This window comes from Bos taurus, chromosome 3 (assembly GCF_002263795.3).
Source record: "Bos taurus isolate L1 Dominette 01449 registration number 42190680 breed Hereford chromosome 3, ARS-UCD2.0, whole genome shotgun sequence".
NCBI lineage: Eukaryota > Metazoa > Chordata > Mammalia > Artiodactyla > Bovidae > Bos > Bos taurus.
The window spans coordinates 1846844-1870697 of NC_037330.1; the positions used below are offsets into that span (position 1 = coordinate 1846844).

Genomic DNA, 23854 nt, shown 5'->3' on the forward strand with positions numbered 1-23854 from the left:
CACTTATTCTGTGAGCACTTATTTACAGCTTCATTCTAAAATGTGAACAGAGCCAAGGACAATCAGACATTCAAGGAAAGCCTGCAACACAAGAAAGGTCCACATAGGAAGATCACAGGGAGATGGAGGAGAGGGAAGCCCGGAGTGCTGCAATTCATGGGTTCGCAGGGTCAGACACGACTGAGTGACTCAACAACAAGAGGAGGATCACAACTCCCAACCCAAAAGGATGAGATAATCCAGGGAAACAAAGCAAGCTAACACTTCTGCCCCACCAACAAGCACCCCAGTGAGATTTGTGAAATTACTGCATCTATAATCCTAGGTTTTCTCTTCATCTCTTCAACCCTCATTAACACTGATGATTGGCTATGATGATTTATATAGACAGCAACGGTGGGCTGAAAGGTTCTAGAAGATCAAAAAGTCAATCTCTCCCCAGCTTGAAAATGTCAGAGTTTGTGAGGGCTCTGTGCTGGGCTCCTTCTCTCTGCATCCTCTGCCTAGATGATCTCATCTATACCCTGTAAGATCCATTTAGGCAGAGGATTTGGCTTTCTTCATTGCATCTTCAGTATCCAGAACAGTGCCTGAAATATAGTGAAACGAATGCTGACATTATCCAAACTTTTCCACTGAGTTCTAGGCCAGAACGACCAGCTGCTTACATACTATTTCTAGAACTTGCCTCACCAGGGCCTCAACATATTCTAAACTTCCTCCTCTTTCACTTCCTCCTCTACTCTGAGGTCTACACTAGAAACCTGTGCACTGCCTTTAGGTCTTCCTCTTTTCATCCTCTCTTCCTGTACCCAGCCCATCAGCAAGGTCCACTGATTTTGACCAATCTGACAGCTACTTACTCAGCCCTAACTTTGCTGTCATCATCCTTGTTCAAGTCATTTCTTACATGGACCAGAGAAATAACTAATAAGTACACGCTCCATACTGTCTTTCTTGACCTCTCCTAATACATTTGTTAAATACTCACAAATTTTTAGAAATCTTAGCTAATCCTGTTGATTCTCTAATTTGATAAAATTCTTTCCCTTAGCTAACAAGGCCCTATCTTTATGGTCCTTGCTTATTGCTTCCATCTCATCTTATGAAATCTCCCCTTTGCTCACTAACTCTCCAGTGGGACACACAGATTGTCTAACAGCTTCCAGTAAACACCAAGTTTTCACCTCAAGGTCTTTGCAACCCTCTGCTCAGGATGCTGTTCCTTCTATTTTTAGCAAGGCTGCTTCTCTCCTCTTGCTTAAGATCTCAGTTTTAATGTTAAGTTATCAAAAAAGTCTCCTTAACATTCTAGGAAGCAGTCTACCTTTCTGCACAGTATTTCTTACTATAGTACCCTGCTGACTTCCTTATCACTGATCACAGTTAAAACCACTTTTTTTTTTTTTTTTTTTAACAGGATGTTTCTCTTTCCCACTTAACTGTGAGCTGCATGAAAGCAGAGACCATATTAATCTCATTCACCACTATATGTTTGGTAAGTGCCTAGGACACTTATTGGGACATACTTAGTAAATATTTGTTGATTAAATAAAAGCTGCCTTGTTTCAGTCAGCAGGTCATAGTCAAAGGACAATTATGACAGGAAACAACAAGGAGAATGGGGGGAATTTATAAAAGTTATAAATATTCTAGCCTTCAAAATAACATGATTGTCATTAACAGCCTGTTTAAGACTCTTGCTACTGTTTTTATGCAACTGTATTCAATTTCACCAATATAAAACCCACCCATTTCTCCTGGAGGTAGAGACAATATTTATCAAAAATTTACTACAAATTTTCATAAACTTTAAGAAGTTTAAGAGCAGTGTTTGAAATGAGTCATATCTAGCTTATATGAACTGAGTCCTATCAGCTTATATTAACTAACAGATTCTAACAACAGTTTCTGTTGTCCACTAAAACCAGAACTCCTTTGTAAGATACCATTTGAAATCTTCTGAATATATGTATTCAGAATCATACGACATTATGAAGCTCAGGAAAAGGCAGATCCATCCTTTCCAAAGAAATGCGTCATTACAGTGCTTAAAGTTCTATGTAATGGTTCTGTCTTTAATAGGATCCCATGGCACAGACCCCCCAAAACGCCTTACGCCAAAGCGACACTATTCCTGTTGCAGCCCGTACATAATCTGAGACTCAACTCTGTTTCTTCAATTCTAAAATGATTTTTTCACATTTTAACTGAAGGTGAAATGCAACATACAAAGTAAAGCATTCTACAATTGCTATTGGTCAGTCTAGAAATAGTGGAAATTGCCTAAACAAGTACAAATTTTTTATTTTTCAAAGAAGTCATATGTAGTATTTTTATTTTTATTGCAGTATAGTTGATTTACAATATTGTGTGAGTTTTAGGTACACAGCATAGTGATTTGGTATTTTCACAGATTATATTCCATTACAGGTTATTACTAGATAATGGTATAGTAATTCCCTGTGCCATACAGTACATCCTTGTTGTGTATCTATTATGTATATATTAGTTTGAATCTGATCATCCCATACTCCTAAATTTCTTCCTCCTTCACCCTCTTTCCCTTTGGTAACCACTCTAGTCTGCCTTCTGTATCTGTGACTCTGTTTCTCATTTGAATATATATTTGCTTATTATTCTTGATTATCTAACAACTGTAATCTTTCAAAATTTTAGTCAATAAACCATTGAGAAAATATTGATTTGTCTCTGAAATCTTCTATTGATATTATCTCACAAGATCAAGAAAGAACCAGCATCAAAATCTGCATAAAAGGTGTCTATCACTGGCTTGGTAGAAAATCCTGAGATAATAGTGCAGTTATCTTTTAAGAAATGCTGCACTACCACTCTGGATGGCACAGAGACAATAAAGTCTAAAAACACAGACAATGATTCTGGATATGAAATTTTAGGCATACTTTAGTGAGTGGCTGAGGCAATGGTATATAAATCTAAATATCCCAATACATCATCCATAAACTTAAAGCCTAACAAGAATAAACAAAACAAAGTACAGGCCTGCAGCATAACTAAGAGAACATTATAAGACTACAAGCATCAGTTACCTATAAATAGAGGGAAAAAAAACCACCTCTTAATTTCCAATGGAGTCATTTCTCAAGTTCACACCCAAGCCTTTACATAACTTCATATAGAGAGTGGAGCCCAGAAAACATGAGGGAAGAGAGAAGGGAAATGAAGAGCCCAAGATTAAATCATAATCATTCCCACAATGAAGAGGTCCATAAATATTCAGAATCCTGGTAAGATCAGAGCACTGACTACAGGAAAGGGATTTAAAAGTGCCTGAAGACTCTAGAAGGCGGCCTGGAAGGCAATGTTTCTAGGCAGCAGAAGGCAAGAGGAAAAAGTCCTTCAGAGATTGTGTGAGGGGTAAAAAAGCAAAGGGGGGGAAATTTAATATTTTCCAGAACAAGGAAAGCAGAAGAAAAAAAAAAAGTAAAGAAATAACCACACCCCCACCGCCCTGAAAGCATTCAAAGAAACCATACTTTATTTTACACTGACAGAAGAGGGAGCACTTAAACTATACATTTCAAACCACCGGAAATAACCACCTCTGTCCAAGAAATGCAAAGGAACAACACAAAGCCACTGCAGGAGAAAACAGAAAACGAGAATCACTGTCACTGATAACTCTCCCCACCCTCACTCCTGCCCAACCCCCATCCCCCCCCCCAAAAAAAAAACACGAAGGAGAAGAAAACTGTAACATAACACCATAACAGAACAAGGACTTCCGGGGTGGCTCAGTAGTAAAAAACAACATAAAAATCCACCTGCCAATGCAGGAGATGCACGTTTGATCCCTGGGTCAGGAAGATCTCCTGCACAAAGAAAATGGCAACCCACTCCAGTACCTTTGCTTGGGAAATCCCATGGACAGAGGAGCCTGGAGGGTTGCAGTCCATGGGGTTGCAAAGAGTTGGATACTACTTAGCGACCACACACACATTCTACACTGTTATTAATATACGAATTAAATATCCTCAAACAAAAATCCTGATAATATGAAAACATGGCCTAAATAAGAAACTTCAAAACTAAGAACAAAAATAAGACATAAGGGTTGACAAAACTCAGAAAAGAAAAATCATATAGGAAAATAACTGAATTTCAAACTACCTAAGGAAGAACAGATACAAATGAGAAGTGAAGAACTAAAGAAACTGGAAAACTAACATGAGAATAAGAGATTAATGAAAGATGAAACAGGGGTGAGAAAGAGTGACCATAAAGATAGGTAAAATAAACCAAACATACATATATCAGACATCCTTAAGAAAAATGAAATAGAAAAAAATATTACACTACAATCTAAGAAAAATATCCAGAAATAAGACCTGATTCTGCACACTAAAAGGGGCTGCCAAAGACCTGGGAAAACTGACCTGCAATAATGAACTCAGAGACATACCCCAGTGAAACTGTTAGACTTTAGGACTTCCCTGGTGGGACAGTGGTGGAGAATCCACCTGCCAAAACAGGAGGCATAGGTTCAATCTCTGTCCAGGAAGAGTCCATATGTGGTGGGGCAACTAAGCTCATGGGCCTCAACTACTGAAGCCCACTCACCCTAGGGCCCATGCTCCGCAACGAGAGCAGCCACCACAGTGAGAAGCCTGTGCACCACAACTAGAGGAAACCCACGCACAGCAGTAAAGACCCAGCACAAGAAGGAATAAATGAATAAATACATTTCTTAAAAAACTATTAGAGTTTAAAGATGAAAAAAAATCATTCTTAAGGTCTCCAGGCAAAAAAGATTAAAAAAAAAAAAAATCAAGAGAATTTAATGACCAAACTTCTAAATAACAACATAAAGCAATAACAGTACAGCTGTATTTTTTAAAAACTCAAGGAAATAAAATGCAAATCAATGGAAAAAGTTTTAAGCACGCAAGAACACAGTTACTGTCATTCCCAAGAGCCCTTGATCAATCTACTAGATCAAGATTCAGCAAACTTGTTCTGTAAAGGCATCAAATAACACAGCAACCACTTTTAACTATAGGAGATGTCCTAAGACATAGGCATAAACAATAGTAATGAGACCACCCCATTTTCAATATAAAACAGATCAAGCAGAGAAAAAACAAAGAGCTAACACAGCTTAAATGACATAATAATGTAGAGCTTACGGGTACTTGTCAAAAGTTGCACCCTGACAAATACATATTGTTCTCATATATCCATAAAACAGTCCAAAAATTGATTATTTAATTTGCAAAACACTGGTAACTTTCATAAGGTAGAAATGTTATAAACAATACTTTGAACAGAATTCAAAGACATTAAAGTTTACTAACAAAAAATCAGAAAGGCTTTCTTTCCATCTGGACATTTAAAAGCCTCAAATTAACTCTTGGGTTAAAGAGAGCTGGAACTACAGAATTAAAAAAAAAAATGACAAAATGCTATGTCAACAACTTACGGGATGCACTGAAAGCCATGTCTGAGAAAATTCACTCTACTAAAAAGACTTATCAATTAAAAAATCAAAAAGGTTAACACTGAGCCCACAAATCTAAACAAAGAATCACAAAGTACCAAGAATACAAAAACAGAAATGAATGAGGGACAAAAAATTAGATCTTATAAATTGAAATCCTGCTGTTTAAAAAAAAAAAGACAATGCACGAGGTGTGATTTAGGAGGGGAAAGCAGAAGCACAAATATATAAGAAACCAATGAAACAAGGAATTTTAAATTATAAGAGACTTAGTTTGCAGACTTAAATAAGCCTGGAAACCTACATGAAATGAATAATTTCCTAGGGAAGTACAGATTACCAAAATTGATGCAATTAAAGTTAGAAAGTCTAATCAAGTCAACTTTCATAGAACAAACAAAGTTCAGTTCAGTCGCTCAGTCGTGTCCGACTCTTTGCGACCCCATGAATCGCAGCACGCCAGGCCTCCCTGTCCATCACCAACTCCTGGAGTTCACCCAGACTCACGTCCATCGAGTCAGTGATGCCATCCAGTCATCTCATCCTCTGTCGTCCCCTTCTCCTCCTGCCCCCAATCCCTCCTAGCATCAGAGTCTTTTCCAATGAGTCAACTCTTCGCATGAGGTGGCCAAAGTACTGGAGTTTCAGCTTTAACATCATTCCTTCCAAAGAAATCCCAGGGCTGATCTCCTTCAGAATGGACTGGTTGAATCTCCTTGCAGTCCAAGGGACTCTCAAGAGTCTTCTCCAACACCACAGTTCAAAAGCATCAGTTCTTCGGCACTCAGCTTTCTTCACAGTCCAACTCTCACATCCATATATGACCACTGGAAAAACCACAGCCTTGACTAGACGGACCTTTGTTGGCAAATGTCTCTGCTTTTCAATATGCTATCTAGGTTGGTCATAACTTTTCTTCCAAGGAGTAAGCGTCTTTTAATTTCATGGCTGCAGTCACCATCTGCAGTGATTTTGGAGCCCCAAAAAGTTATCACCCCACAAAAACTCACCAGTCTCAGATACGCACAATCTATGTGAGAAAAATTTTAAAACAAACTTGAAAGACCCAAACACAGATCTGAACAGTGAAAAGACATCTGTCCTTGGATAGAATTCATATGTAAAGATTTCAGTTCTCAAGTTAGTTTATAAATTTAATGCAATCCAAGGAACTTTACAGAACTTCCCTGGTGGCTCAGAATGTAAAGAATCTGCCTGCAATGCAGGAGACCCAGGTTTGATTCCTAGGTCAGGAAGATCCCCTGGAGAAGGGAATGGCTACCCACTCCAGTATTCTTGCCTGAAGAATCCCAAAGACAGAGGAGCCTGGTGGGCTGCAGTCCCCAGGGTCACAAAGAGTCAGACATGACTGAGTGACTAACACTTAAAAGAAATTTTATAGAACTAGACTGAACTGTTTTGTTTGAACTGTGCTAATATACTACATATTCAAAATGTAATAAAACCAACAAATATGGGCAAAAACAAACTGGAATAAATCAAGCAAATAAACTATTTCAAATGAATAATTTAACCACAGTGAAGGAGAAAAGAAAGAACAAATTTCAGTAATTTTTTTTTTTTTTGGCCATATCCTGCAGCATGAGGGATCTTAGCTTCCTGACCAGAAATCAAACCCTGTGCCCCTTGTAGTGGAGCATGAGCTCTTAACCACTGGACCACCAGTCCCTCACCAATAACTTTTTGACTAACCTCTGACTAACAAACAAAACTGAAAAAAAGATTCTAAACTGTTAATATGTCTTTTTAAAATGGTGGTATCACTTAATTTTACAACAACCTAATACATTCTAGGACTGAACCAACAAAATTGTTGAGCATCAGGTTTTTCCACACAGAAAAGCAATACAAAAATGGAAAACTAGAGAACTCTATGGTTTTAAATGGCAATTGCAGGTTTATGTATGAACTCATGATGAGATGAAGACAGAGAGGGAGGAGGAAAGGGAGGAAGGAGTGGGCAGGTGAGTCTAGCCACGTAAAAATGTGTATTAAGGGTAGTACACAACACATTTCCTAGCTCTCTCCACTAAGGAGAACTAGAACCAAAGATGCTCTAGTAGGAATGAACACCTAGCACCCAGATTCTATCTCCTAAATACTCTCCTCCATTAAACAGAATCAGGGTTCCTTGGATAAATGGCTAATTTAAAGCTAGAGAAGGGAAAGTAAAAGATGAACCTGGAATATTTGGAGCTGGAAAAGCAAAGAAACACTTAAAGAATGAGGCAGCATTGTAAAATTTGACAACAACAAAACCCAAACTCCAAACAAACAACAAAGAAACCACTGGCTATAAAGAAACCAATCTGAGCAAAAAATAAGTTAGTAAGACATTACAGCTCACTGAATAAGATACTAGGAATATATAAGTCCATAGTCATAAAAGAAAAAAAAAAAGTCAGCAAAAAGGAAAAGCTTCTTACAGTAGAATGCTAGTAAATGCCGAGACAACAACCAAATTAGAGCACCACCATTTCACAAATATAGTCATAACTGACTAGCAGATGATAAGCTAGCATATTAAAGATTAAAGAATAGATAATCTACCAAATTTCAAAGACTCTCCAAACAGAATATTAATTGTACAGTGAAAAAGAGTAACTTTTCAATGGAAAAATTTGGCTGACATTATCTCAAGCAAGTGATCAAAGTTATCAGTAATGAGATTAAAATCAGATGCCTACAGATCTGACACATCTGAGAAGAGACATCACTTTTGAAGTACTCTTGCTAAAAATATACAACCTCATACTGGTGAAATTATTTGCAGGGAAGCAATAAGACACAGACGTAGAGAACAGACTTATGGACATGGAAGAAGGGGAGGAAGGTGAGAGTGGATATATGGAGAGAGTGACATGGAAATATACATCACAGTATATAAAACAGATGCCAATGGGAATTTGCTGCATGACTCAGGGAACTCAATCTGAGGCTCTGTAACAACCTAGACCAGAAGGACGGGGAGAGAGGTGGGAGGGAGGTTCAAGAGGGAGGGGGGATATATATATATAGAGAGAGAGAGGGTATATATATATAGTTGATTCATATTGATGTTTGGCAGAAACCAACACAATACTATAAAGCAATTATCCTTCAATTAAAAATAAATAAATTACACACACACACAACCCCAATCTAACCATGAGGAAATATAAGCAAACTCATACTGAGAAAAATTTTACAAAGTAATTGGCCTGCACTCTTCAAAAAGGTCAAGACCACCAAAGTCTAAGATTAATGAATAATTCCAGGTTAAAAGGATCCTAAAGAGACATAATAACTAAATGTAACATGTCATCCTGGGTTGGACCCTAGGTGTTTATGTTTTGCCAAAGAAGACCTTATTAGAACTAGCAAAACATGAATATAGCCTTTAGATTAGACAGTAGTATTGATCACACGGACCACAGCCACGTCTAACGCAATGAAACTAAGCCATGCCGTGTAGGTCCACCCAAAACGGATGGGTCATAGCGGAGAGGTCTGACAGAATGTGGTTCGCTGGAGAAGGGAATGGCAAACCACTTCAGTATTCTTGCCTTGAGAACCCCATGAACAGTATGAAAAGGCAAAATGATACGATACTGAAAGGGGAACTCCCCGGGTCGGTAGATGCCCAATATGCTACTGGAGATCAGTGGAGAAATTACTCCAGGAAGAATGGATGGAACCAAAGCAAAAACAATACCCAGTTGTGGATGTGACTGGTGATAGAAGCAAGGTCTGGTGCTGTAAAGAGCAATATTGCATAGGAACTTGGAATGTTCAGATCAGATGTTAGGTCCATGAATCAAGGCAAATTCAGTTCAATTACTTCAGTCACTCAGTCGTGTCCGACTCTTTATGACCCTATGAATCGCGGCACGCCAGGCCTCCCCGTCCATCACCAACTCCTGGAGCTCACTCAAACTCACGTCTATCAAGTCTGTGATGCCATCCAGCCATCTCATCCTCTGTCGTCCCCTTCTCCTCTGGCGCCCAATCCCTCCCAGCATCAGAGTCTTTTCCAATGAGTCAGCTCTTTGTATGAGGTGGCCGAAGTATTGGAGTTTCAGCTTTAGCATCATTCCTTCCAAAGAATACCCTGGGCTGATCTCCTTTTGAATGGACTGGTTGGATCTCCTTGCAGTCCAAGGGACTCTCAAGAGTCTTCTCCAACACAAGGCAAATTGGAGTGGTCAAATAGGAGATGGCAAGACTGAAAGTCAACATTCCCGGAATCAGCGAACTAAAATGGACTGAAATGGGTGAATTTAACTCAGATGACCATTATATCTACTACTGTGGGCAAGAATCCCCTAGAAGAAATGCAGTAGCCATCATGGTCAACAAGAGTTCGAAATGCAGTACTTGGATGAAATCTCAAAAATGACAGAATGATCTCTGTTCGTTTCCAAGGAAAATCATTCAATCCAAATCATTCCAAATCATTCCAAATCAAAATCATTCAATCACGGTAATCCAAGCCTATGCCCCAACCAGTAATGCTGAAGAAGCTGAAGTTGAATGGTTCTATGAAGACCTACAAGAGATTTTAGAACTAACACCCAAAAAAGATGTCCTTTTCATTATAGGGGACTGGAATGCAAAAGTAGGAAGTCAAGAAACACCTGGGGTAACAGGAAAATTTGGCCTTGGAGTATGGAATGAAGCAGGACAAAGGCTAACAGAGTTTTGCTAATAGAGTTTGCTGGTCATAGCAAACACCCTCTTCCAACAACACAAGAGAAGACTCTACACATGGACATCACCAGATGGTCACACTGAAATCAGACTGATAATATTCTTTGCAGCCAAAGATGGAGAAGCTCTATACAGTCAACAAAAACAAGACTGGGAGCTGACTGTGGCTCAGATCATGAACTCCTTATTGCCAAATTCAGACTGAAATTGAAGAAAGTAGGGAAAACCACTAGACCATTCAGGTATGACCTAAATCAAATCCCTTATGATTATACAGTGGAAGTAAGAAATAGATTTAAGGGACTAGACCTGATAGACAGAGTGCCTGATGAACTATGGATGGCGGTTCATGACACTGTACAGGAGACAGGGATCAAGACCATCCTCATGGAAAAGAAATGCAAAAAAGCAAAATGGCTGTCTGAGGAGGCTTTACAAATAGCGGTGAAAAGAAGAGAAGTGAAAAGTAGAGGAGAAAAGGAAAGATATAAGCATCTGAATGCAGAGTTCCAAAGAATAACAAGGAGAGATAAGAAAGCCTTCCTCAGCGATCAATGCAAAGAAATAGAGGAAAACAATAGAATGGGAAAGACTAGAAATCTCTTCCAAAAAATTAGAGATACCAAGGGAACATTTCATGCAAAGATAGGCTCCATAAAGGACAGAAATGGTATGGACCCAAGAGAAGCAGTGATATTAAGAAGAGGTGGCAAGAAAACACAGAAGAACTCTACAAAAAAGAGCTTCATGACCCAGATAATCATGATGGTGTCATTACTCACCTAGAACCAGACATCCTGGAATCTGAAGTCAACAGGGCCTTGGAAAGCATCACTACGAACAAAGCTAGTGGAGGTGATGGAATTCCAGGTGAGCTATTTCAAATTCTGAAAGATGATGCTGTGAAAGTGCTGCACTCAATATGCCAGCATATTTGGAAAACTCAGCAGTCACCACAGGACTGGAAAAGGTCAGTTTTCATTCCAATCCCAAAGAAAGGCAATGCCAAAGAATGCTCATACTACCGCACAATTGCACTCATCTCACACGCTAGGAAAATAATGCTCAAAATTCTCCAAGCCAGGCTTCAGCAATACGTGAACCATGAACTTCCAGATGTTCAAGCTGGATTTAGAGAAGGCAGAGGAACCAGATATCAAATTGCCAACATCTGCTGGATCATGGAAAAAGCAAGAGAGTTGCAGAAAAACATCTATTTCTGCTTTATTGACTGTGCCAAAGCCTTTGACTGTGTGGATCACAATAAACTGTGGAAAATTCTGAAAGAGATTGGAATACCAGACCACCTGATCTGCCTCTTGAGAAACCTATACGCAGGTCAGGAAGCAACAGTTAGAACTGGACACGGAACAACAGACTGGTTCCAAATAGGAACAGGAGTATGTCAAGGCTGTATATTGTCACCCTGTTTATTTAACTTCTATGCAGAGTACATCATGAGAAACACTGGGCTGGAAGAAGCACAAGCTGGAATCAAGATTGCCGGGAGAAATATCAATAACCTCAGATATGCAGATGACACCACCCTTATGGCAGAAAGTGAAGAGGAACTGAAGAACCCCTTGATGAAAGTAAAAGAGGAAAGTTAAAAAGTTGGCTTAAAGCTCAACATTCAGAAAATGAAGATCATGGCATCTGGTCCCATCAGTTTATGGGAAATAGATGGGGAAACAGTGGAAACAGTGTCAGATTTTATTTTTGGGGGGGGGGGCTCCAAAATCACTGCAGATGGTGACTGCAACCATGAAATTAAAAGACGCTTACTCCTTGGAAGGAAAGTTATGACCAACCTAGATAGCATATTCAAAAGTAGAGACATTACTTTGCCAACAAAGGTCCATCTAGTCAAGGCTATGGTTTTTCCAGTGGTCATGTATGGATGTGAGAGTTGGACTGTGAAGACAGCTGAGCGCCGAAGAGTTGATGCTTTTGAACTGTGGTAGGGGAGAAGACTCTTGAGAGTCCCTTGGACTGCAAGGAGATGCAACCAGTCCATCCTAAAGGAGATCAGTCCTGGGTGTTCACTGGAAGGACTGATGCTGAAGCTGTAACTCCAGTACTTTGGCTACCTCATGTGAAGAGCTGACTCACTGGAAAAGACCCTGATGCTGGGAGGTATTGGGGGCAGGAGGAGAAGGGGACGACAGAGGATGAGATGGCTGGATGGCATCACTGACTCGATGGATGTGAGTTTGAGTGAACTCCGGGAGTCGGTGATGGACAGGGAGGCCTGGCGTTTTGTGATTCATGGGGTCGCAAACAGTCAACACTACTGAGCAACTGAACTGAACTGATTGTAGCAATGGTAATATACTGTTTTGATAACTGTATTGTGGCAATACACATGTTCCTGTTCTTACGAACATTTCTGATATTCAGGGTGAAAAGGCATGGGGCAGCAACTCACTCTTAAGTGGTTGAGAAAAAGAAACTGTTTATTTTTATAAACATATTAAAATATTAACAATTAGAATCTGAGAATGGTATATACAATTTCCTTGTACTGCTGCTAAGTAACTTCAGTCGTGTCTGATTCTGTGTGACCCCATAGACGGCAGCCCACCAGGCTCCCTGGTCCCTGGGATCCTCCAGGCAAGAACACTGGAGTGGGTTGCTATTTCCTTCTCCAATGCCTGAAAGTGAAAAGTGAAAGTGAAGTCGCTCAGTCGTGCCCGACTCTTAGCGACCCCATCGACTGGGGCCCACCAGGCTCCTCCATTCATGGGATTTTCCAGGCAAAAGTACTGGAGTGGGGTGCCATTGCCTTCTCCGTTCCTTGTACTAGAGTCTTTCAAATTTTCTGTAAGCCTGAAATATCAAAATAAAAAATACTTTCCATTTCATTTTTATATTTCTTATAAGAATTCTATGTAATAGAGTCTTTATTTAAATGGATACTATATACTTTCATCAATACAGACACTCTAAATGATAAAATACTGTCATTTTATTTATTATTTTGCTTTTGCTTTTAGTGATAAACAAATTAACAATGTATCTTATAATCAGTGAAACCTTATATTCAAGGAAATACAATGATTCCAAAGTTTCATAGGAAAGTCATGCTTTAAATGGCACAAACTAATCCTACTGTATTTCTCAGTTCAGAAAAAAGTCAGTACGATTATCACAAAATCACATAAGTACCTTGTGTTGCTGGAATAATCCCACATGGCCACCTCTAGGAGGCTCCGAACCCAGGTCTTGGAAGGCTCCTTCAGAAATTTTTGCTGGTAGATCCCTACTACAAGATCCTCTACAGTGAGAAGTTCTAGATCTTGTCTGATTTCTTCCATTGGTAAATAAAAACAAACATAAAATTAGTGAATTCAGGTAGACAGAACATGTAAATGAAAATGGAAACACACATACTAAAATGCATTTGAGCAGTGACCCAGTTTAACTTACCTGATGACTTTGCCATATGCTTCAAACACCAGTTGACTCTGGCTCTATCATCAGACTAGAGAAGGGAAAAAATTTTACTTGTATTTTCTTCTATCCTGTTACTTTCAATTAATAAGGCCCTTTCAAACTGTGGGAGGGAGGATGGGGAAGGGGAAGGGAAAGGCTGAAGAGTCCACGATAACTAAATGAGAATGGTTAAAAAAAAAAAAAAGGGCAACATATACTAGAAAATACTGCTAATAATAACCAGTTATGTTCATAAGGCATTGCTAATATACTTTATGAACAGCAAGTGAGACTTAGGGTAGGCAAACGAAACCAATGTTCAGAAAAAGATAAGGTGATTTATGTTCATGGTGAGAAATGTTTGATTTTTACTGTTTTATTAATAAAACAGTAAGGTTAAAACCCAATTCTACTACACCAAGCCTGAAAGAATTTACACAAAACAAAGAATAAAATTACAAAAAGAAGATCAAGGAATTACTACAAAAATAGTTCTGAATAAATGGTACTCTTGCCTGGAAGTGATAGGTGTACAAACTAGAAACCCATCCTTCAGGGTAAAAAGATATTGAAGATATTTCAGAAGGAGGAACTATAAACATGAAATCTACCAAAGGTGAAATATTTTCAGTTACTGCAGTCTTCAAAATCCGTCCAATATTACACAAATGTAGAAGAAAAGGCATTATACATACCTAATTACATTCAAAGCAACTAAAAATGAACATATTTTAACACACAGTTACGACACAGGCGAAAGTTCTTTCTTTGGGTATCTTTCATGGATCTTCTATTTTCTAAGTAGATGACTTAAAAGAAATTCTTATGTTGAAATTACCTTGCAGTAGATAGGTGGCCAATTCCCTGGGTTTGGATGAATGAATCTATAAAGATTTTCTAACACAGTTGCTTGGTCATGCCCAGATTCAAAGTGTGAAATAGGAATCTTGTGACTAGAATCACCTGAAGGAAATAAAAAGGTAGGTAGGAGTTAAAATTTGACCAAGACAGATATTATGGATTAGGTATAGAAGGGTGGGTATAGGAAGGAGTAATGGGTAACTTGTATTTAAGTACTTGTACAAAGCCTGGTTATGGTCAGGTACTTTACAAATTTTATCCCATAATATTATAAAATAGGTAATATATACCTGTGGCGGATTCATTTTGATATTTGGCAAAACTAATACAATTATGTAAAGTTTAAAAATAAAATAAAAAAAATAGGTAATATACATATTAAAGAAGAGGGAACTGAGAATCACAGAAGTTAACAGTAAGTTAACAGCTGGTGAACAGTGGAGTCAGGACTCAAGCCCAGGCTTGTTAAGTGAAAGCAGCAGTGTTTTCACCATTTCTAAGCTGCTCTTCACGAATCTGTTTTATTAAAAAGACTGGAGACCTTGTAAACCAGTAATGACTGGTTTTTAGAAGGTTGTAAAATGGTATTTCCACTTCCAGTAAAATACAGACGAAGTAATACAAACTTCCCACAAAAATTTAGGATATCAAAAACAGCTACAGTAGCAAGGAATTATTAGGTCAAAAGCAAAATAAGCCACAGAGGTGATCAAATGCAAAGAGAGGTGATCAAAATGCAAAGAGAGGTGATCAAAATGCAAAGAAGTCAGAGAGGTCAGCCTAACTCTGGAGGCAGTTTTTACCCTGGAGTCATTTGCTAATTCCTTAATAGAAAGTTTACTGGCTAAGAAGTTGTGTTTCAGACAGCTTTGGGGGCCTGGTTTGTGAGACCCCTGGTGTCTAGAAAAAGCAATCATAAATCCTTTCTAGAAGAGAAATATCAACCTCAAGTTACCTTAAACCATTTTTTTCCCCCAGATAATCTATATGAATAAACCAGGTAAACACACACGAAAGAGAGAACCAAGACAAAGTTGAAAGACAAAATCGAGTCCAGAAGCGGAAGTTTCTGGACACAGATTTTAAATAATCATGCTTATTATTTGATGAGATCAAATTACAAATTTCAACATAAAATTGGAAACTATTAAGAAAAAGAATGCTAGGAACTCTCTGGTGGTCTAGTGATGGGGACTTGGCATTTTCACTGCTGGGGCCCTGGGTTCAATCCTTCAAGCAGCGCTGTGCAGCCAATTAAAAAAATAATACAGGAAGAGTTCAAGTTCTGGTAATGACAGACTAAGGAAATGATAGAACACATCAAACACCTGCTTGAAGGCACTGCAGAGACACAAATGAAGAGAGGAATTTTAAGTCCAAAATCTTAAAATGAAGAAATCCTACAGAGCTGAATCTGGCAGTTGGGTAGAAGAGATACAGAGACTGAGAAACTGAGATTTCTACAGACCTAGAGCTAGTAAGAATTTAATATATTACTCCAGAATTACTTGTGTATATATAAAAATTTATAAAAAATACTCAATTGTCTTCTGGCCTCCACTGTTTATGCTGTGAAGCCCATTATAAACTTTACTGATGATTTCTTTGCATGTGTGCCAAGTCATATCTACTGTTCAGCACTCAAAAATGACAAGACCTGTTAAGAGAGCTGAATATGTGACTGAACATCAAGATAAACAGACTGCAAAAATATATCCAAAAAAGAAGATCGCCATAATAGTTAACCAACATAAAACTTTAAAAAAACAAGGCTTATTATGTTCAAGGAAATAAAATTACTGATAACTTAAACAGAACCATAAAAAAGAACAAATGTAGACTCAAAAACTGAAAATACATTCCCCAAACCATTTTAGAATGGCAAAACAGCCTTGATGAGAAAATAAAGATTAACCTCAGGTTTAACATGAATGCACAAATCCTAAAACAAACTATTGGCTTGTCCAAAAAGTTTGGTTTTTCTGTAAAATGGCTCTAGTAGTGCTTTAGGTGTCTTTAACTTCATTCAAAACAGTTTTGTTCCACTGTATTATAACAGTTGTCATATCAGTGTGCATTTTAAAGAGTTTACCAAAACTGCTGAATTTTTGTGAAGCCATTTTAATACTGAAGACGGAAGGGGAAAAAAGCCACATTTTCAGAATAATATGCTTTATTATTTCAAGGTAAAAACACAACTGAAGCACAAAGAAAAATTTGTGATGTATATAGAAAAGGTCTTGTGACTGATCAGATGTGCCAAAAGTGGTTTGCACAGTTTCATGGTAGAGATTTCTTGCTGGACGATGCTTCATGGTTGGGCAGACCAGTTGAAGGTGACAGCAATCAAACTGAGATATCGAGAACAATGAACTTTATTCCACATGGGAGATAAGTGACATACTCAAAATATCCAACTCAACCACTGAAAATCAAAACACTATGGTAACTGCTTTTATTAAATATGTTTGGGCTGCACATGAGGAAAAAAAACACAACCTTCTTGATCATATTTCTGAATGCAATTCTCTACTTAAAACATAACAAAAACATTTCGTTTTCTGAATAAATTGTGATGGGTGATAAAAAGCAGATACAGTATAATAATGTAAGTGGAAGATATCACGGGGAAAGCAAAATGAATCACCACCAACCACACCAAAGGCCGATCTTCATCCAAAGAAGGTGATGGTGTGTACATGATGGGACTGGAAGGGATGAGCTTCTTCTGGAAAACCAAACGATTCATTCCAATAATTACTACTCCCAATTAGACCAACAGAAAGCAGCACTCAATGAAAAGCATCCAGAATTAGCCAAAAGAAAACATAGAATCTTCCATCAGGATAACACAAGTTTGCATGTTTCTTTGATGACCAGGCAAAAGCTGTTAAAACTTGGCTGGGAAGTTCTGATTTATTCACCATAGTCACTAGCCACTGCACCTTCAAATTTCCATTTATTTTGATCTTTACAAACTTCTTTTAAAGAAAAAAAATTTCAATTCTCTGGTGTAAAAGGCACCTGGAATAATTCTTTGTTCTAAAAGGAAGATGGAATTATGAAGTTGCTGAAAAATGGTAGAAGTTAGTGGAAAAAAATGGTGAATCACTGTTTAATAAAGCTCTTGGTAAAAATGAAAAACGTGTCCTTTATTTTTACTTTTTAAAAACCAAAGGAACTTTTTGATCAACCCATATTAGCAAAGTGAATCCAGCAATTTATTTAAGAGTTATATAGTGAAAATGTTGGATTTGTTCGTGGAATGTAAGGTTAGTTTTTAAGATTAGTAAATCACCATATAAACAAAAGACACAAATCATCTGATATACAGAAAAAGTATTCATTAAAATATGCAACTGATATCTCTAGTCAAAGTGGGAACAAAAGGGAACTTCTTTATCCTGATAAACAGTATATACCAAAACTAAAAAAGAGAGAGAAAAACGACAGCAAACAGAACACTCACTGGTGAAAGATTAGAAACTAGAGTTCACAGCCAACACACTAGGACAAACAGGTTTTAAACGTTTTAAATAAAAGATACAGACTAGAAGAAGTCATTTCACAAATATAAGGAACTTTCTAAAAACCTCAGTTTAGCAAAGGTGGGATAAAACCAAAACAAAAAATAAACAATTAGAAAATATAATTTTGATTCAATTAAAAAAATACTAAAGAGAATAATTTTTAAATAAAATTAATTTTATTTCTGAGAAAAAATATAATTGAGATCTATTACATATAATTAACAAGAAAAATGATAAGCTATAACTAATAAGATAAAGACTATAGAGAAAACTAAGACTTTATTATAAAGAACTACACATTTAAAAAATAAGAGTAGCTCTATATTAAAACATTTCTAACTGGGGAATTTTTGCAGAAACCAATGCCAGTGGCATTAATATGTCTCTGGTCAAAAATGTGTAAACATAAAGAATATCATGAAGCTGTCAGTTCTTTTCAAAATGATTCAAAGATTCAAATATATTCAAAATACTGAGATTAGTTTCTCTGCACAGAGGACAAGAAGGCAAAGTAAAAGGACCTGAGTTCACCTCCTCTCGCTAAGAGTCAGACACGACTGAGCGACTTCACTTTCCCTTTTCACTTTCATGCATTGGAGAAGGCAATGGCACCCCACTCCAGTACTCTTGCCTGGAGAGTCCCAGGGACGGGGGAGCCTGGTGGGCTGCCGTCTATGGGGTCGCACAGAGTTGGACACGACTGAAGTGACTTAGCAGCAGCAGGAAACACTAAAAATCACAACTAACTGCTGAAAAACTAGCGATAAAGAAGACTGGAACCTCTCCAAAAAATATTCTACCTCCAAAAACAAAAAAAGAACACCACAACAAGATGGTGGAGGCACATTTGCAAAATAATCAAATCTCACACCTGCCAGTTGGGTGAAGCACAAACTGGAAAATATCTCAGAAGTTCTCCCACAGGCATGACAGTTCTGAGCCTTGTGTCAGGCTCCTTAGTCCGGGGGCCTGCTATTGGGAGGAGGAGCCACCAGAGCCATTTGGCTTTGAAGGCTAGCAAGGCTTGCTACAAGAGCTCCAGTGGGCTGGAGGGAAGCAGAAACCCCGCTCTTGGAGAGCACACACAAGATCTCATGTGTACCAGGACCCAGGGGGAAAAGCAGCAGCTTCATAGGAGTCTGGGCTAGACTCACCTGCTGGTCCTAGAGGATCTTCTTGCAAAGCGGGGGCTGCTGTGGTTCACTGTGGGGACAAGAGCACTGGTGGAAAAGGTTCTGGGACATGCACACTGCTGTGAGCTGTCCTGAAGGATACCATTTTAATGCCAGGTCCTAGCCCCACCCAACAGCCTGAAGGTTCCAGTGCTGAGATGCCTCAAGCCAAAAAATAAACAGGGTGGGAACATATCCCTACTCAGCAGACAAGCTGCTTCAAGTTTTCCTGAGCTCAGTGTCCGACTCTTTGCGACCCTATGGATTGTAGCCTACCAGGCTCCTCCCCTCCATGGGATTCTCCAGGCAAGAGTACTGGAGTGGGTTGCCATTTCCTTCTCCAGGTGATCTTCCTGAGCTCAAAGCTGCCTCTAAACACAATCTTTGCCACTGCCGTGCCCGCCAGAGGAACAGGACCCAGCTCCAACCACCAGGGGGCAGACACCAGAAGAAAAATGAATTACAACCTTGTAGCCAATGGGACTACAAAGACAGAAAGTGAGACAAAGGGGGATGACAGAGGAATAGGTTCCAGATGAAGGAACAACAACAGAAAAACACTAAGTGGAGATAGACAATCTACCTGAAAAAGAATTGAGTGTAATGACAGTAAAGAGGATCCAAAATCTTGGAAAAAGAATGGAGGCACAGACCAAGAAGATACAAGAAATGTTCAACGAAGAGCCAGATGATATAAACAACAAACAGAGTGGTAAATGCAGTAACTGAAAAATACACTAGAAGGAATCAATAGCAAAATCAGTGAGGCAGAAGAATGGATAAGTGAGCTGGAAGACAGAATGGTGGAACTCACAGCTGTGGAACAGAATAAAGAAAAAAGAATAAAAAGAAATGAGGACAGTTTAAGAGAACTCTGAGACAATATTAAATGCACGAGCATTCATGTTATAGAGGTCCTGAAAGAAGATGTAGAGAAAGGGCCTGACAAAATATTTGAAGATATAATATCTGAGAACTTCCCTATTATGGAAAAGTCACCCAAGTTGAGGAGGCAGAGTCATGTACAGCAGAAACCCAAGGAGGAATGTGCCAAGACACATGTTAACCAAATTGATAAAAATAAAAGACAAAAGTAAAATATTAAGAGCAACAAGGGAAAAGCAACAAATAACATTAAGAGAATCCCTGTAAGGTTATCAGCTGATTCTTCAGGAAAAACTCTACAGACCAGAAGAAAATGGTTGGACATATTTAAAATGATGAAGGGAAAAATGACAACCAAAAATACTCTACTCAGCAAGGCTCTCATTCATATTTGATGCAGAAATCAAAAGCTTTATAGACAAGCAAAAGTTGTGAGAATTCAGCACTACCAAGCCAGTTTCATAACAAATAGTACAGGAACTTCTCTAAATGGAAATGAAAAGGCTGCAACTAGAAACAAAATTACAAATAGGAAAGCAAACCAGTACACACAGTAAAAACAGGAAATCACTCACACAGAATGAGTAGAGTACAAATGCAGGATAATGGAAACACATTTGAAATTAAGAGACCAGCAACTTAATCTTGGATATATAGACTTCTATGTAAACAGATCAAGTGCTCCAACCAAAAGACATACAGTGGTTGAACGCCCAAAAATAAGACCACATATATGCTGTTTACAAGAGAACCACTTCAGATCTAGGGATACATACAGACTGAAAGCGAGGAGATGGAAAACGACATTCCATGCAAAAGAAAATCAACAATGGAATAATACTCGTATCAGAAAAAATGAACTTCAAAATAAAGACATACAAGATACAAAGAAGGATACTACCTAATGATCAAGTTCAGTTCAGTTGCTCAGTTGTGTCCGATTCTTCGTCACCACCACGGACTGCAGCACAGCAGACCTCCCTGTCCATCACAAACTCCCAGAGTTCACACAAATTCAGGTCCATTGAGTCAGTGATGCCATCCAGCCATCTCATCCTCTGTTGTCCCCTTCTCCTCCTGCCCCCAATCCCTCCCAGCATCAGAGTCTTTTCCAGTGAGTCAACTCTTCACATGAGGTGGCCAAAGTACTGGAGTTTCAGCTTTAGCATCATTCCTTCCAAAGAACACCCAGGACTGATTTCCTTTAGGATGGACTGGTTGGATCTCCTTGCAGTCCAAGGGACTATCAAGAGTCTTCTTCAACACCACAGCTCAAAAGCATCAATTCTTTGGTGCTCAGCTTTCTTTATAGTCCAACTCTCACATCAATACATGATTACTGGAAAAACCGTAGCTTTGACTAGACGGACCTTTGTTGGCAAAGTAATGTCTCTGCTTTTGAATATGCTGTCTAGGTTGATCATAAATTCTCTTCCAAGGAGGAAGCGTCCTTAAATTTCATGGCTGCAGTCACCATTTGCAGTGATTTTGGAGCCCCCAAAAACAGTCTGACACTGTTTCCCCATCTATTTCCCATGAAGTGATGGGACCAGATGCTGTGATCTTCGTTTTCTGAATGTTGAGCTTTAAGCCAACTTTTTCACTCTCCTCTTTCACTTTCATCAAGCGGTTCTTTAGTTCCTCTTCACTTTCTGCCATAAGGGTGATGTCATCTGCATATCTGAGGTTATTGATCCGGCAATCTTGATTGCAGCTTGTACTTCATCTAGCCCAGCGTTTCTCATGATGTACTCTGCATATAAGTTAAATAAACAGGGTGACAATATACAGCCTTGAAGTACTCCTTTTCCAATTTGGAACCAGTCTGCTGCTCCATGTCCAGTTCTAAACTGTAGCTTCCTGATCTGCATACAGATTTCTGAAGAGGCAGGTCAGGTGGTCTGGTATTCCCTTCTCTTTAAGAATTTTCCAGAGTTTGTTGTGGTTCACACTGTCCAAGGCTTTGGCATAGTCAAGAAAGCAGATTTTTTTCTGGAACTCTCTAGCTTCTTTAATGATCCAGTGGATGTTGGCAATATGATCTCTGCTTCTTCAGCCATTTCTAAATCCAGCTTGAATACCTGGAAATTCACGGTTCACGTATTGCTGAAGCCTGGCTCAGAGAATTCTGAGCATTACTTTACTAGCATGTGAGATGAGGGCAATTGTGCGGTAGTTTGAGCATTCTTTGGCATTACCTTTCTTTGGGATTAGAATAAAAACTGACCTTTTCCAGTCCTGTGGCCACTGCTGAGTTTTCCAAATTTGCTGGCATATTGAGTGCAGCACTTTCACAGCATCATCTTTCAGGATTTGAAATAGCTCAACTGGAATTCCATCACCTCCACTAGTATTGTTCCTAGTAATGCTTTCTAAGGCCCACTTGACTTCATATTCCAGGATATCTGGCTCTGGGTGAGTGATCACACCATCATGATTATCTGGGTCATGAAGATTTTTTTGTATAGTTCTTCTGTGTATTCTTGCCACCTCTTCTTAATATCTTCTGCTTCTGTTAGGTCCATACAATTTCTGTCCTTTATCAAGCCCATTGTTGCATGAAATGTTCCCTTGGTATCTCTAATTTTCTTGAAGACATCTCCAATGTTTCCCATTCTACTGTTTTCCTCTATTTCTTTGCACTGATCACTGAGGAAGGCTTTCTTATCTCTCCTTGCTATTCTTTGGAACTCTGCATCCAAATGGGTATATCTTTGCTTTTTTCCTTTGCCTTTCACTTTTCTTGTATTAACAGCTATTTGTAAGGCTTCCTCAGACAACCATTTTGCTATTTTGCATTTCTTTTCCTTGGGAATGGTCTTGATCCCTGCCTCCTGTACAATGTTACGAACCTCTGTCCATAGAGATCAATCCAAAAAGAGGAATTAACAATTTTACATGCAATCAACATAGGAGCAATAATAATATAATGCAAATGCTAACAGTCATAGAGATTCAGGTTTGATCTCTGTGTTGGGAAGAGGAAGAAATGGGCCTCTGGGCCTGAAGGAGGAAATGGAAACCAATTCCAGGATTCTTGCTGAAACAAATCCCATGGACAGAGGAGCCTGGCAGGCTACAATCCATAGGGTCACAAGAGTCAGACACAACTGAGCAACTGAACAAGACACATGCACCAGCCATGAAAGGAGAAGTCAACAGTAACACAAGAGTGGGGACTTCAACATTACATTTATATCAACAAACAGATCATCCAAATCGAAATCAGTAAGAAACGCAGGTCTTAAATACACATTAGACAGACTTAACTGATACTTATAAGAACATTCCATCTGAAAGCAGCAGAATACAAATCCTTCTCAAGTGCACATGAAACATTCTCCAGGAGTGATCACAGGCTAGGCCACAAAGCAAGCTTGGGTAAAACTGCAATTACATCAATCTTTTCCAACCACAACACTAGAAGATTTTTTTAAAAATCAAGAAAAAAAAAAACTCAGAGGATAAACAATATGCTGCTAAATAACTAATGGATCATGGGGAAGAAAGAGGAAATAAAAAAATACTTAGAGATAAATGCAAACAAAAGCACGATGATCCAAATTTATGGGATGCATCAAAAGCAGTTCTAAGAGGGAAGTTTATAAACAATACAATCTTATCTCAGGAAACAAGAAAAATCTGTCAAACAAAAAAATCTAACATTACGCCTAGAGCAACCAGAGGAAAAAACAAAAACTTAAAATTAGCAGAAGGAAAGAGCGAGCAGAAATAAATGAAATGGAGACAAAACAATAAATTAAATAGAGACAAAATAAACA

The 23854-nt window shown here is 38.6% G+C and overlaps 1 protein-coding gene across 2 annotated transcripts in view; it reads right to left on the minus strand.

The window, feature by feature from the left end:
* The window catches only part of MAEL (maelstrom spermatogenic transposon silencer), a 56609-nt gene that overhangs the window by 17158 nt on the left and 15597 nt on the right, over positions 1 to 23854 (minus strand). For both annotated transcript variants that reach the window (XM_005203442.5, NM_001038193.2), the window contains 3 exon segments: positions 14463 to 14587; positions 13619 to 13673; positions 13358 to 13499 (listed from right to left, as the gene is read on the minus strand). In XM_005203442.5, the coding sequence (XP_005203499.1) occupies positions 13358 to 13499; positions 13619 to 13673; positions 14463 to 14587 (322 nt within the window).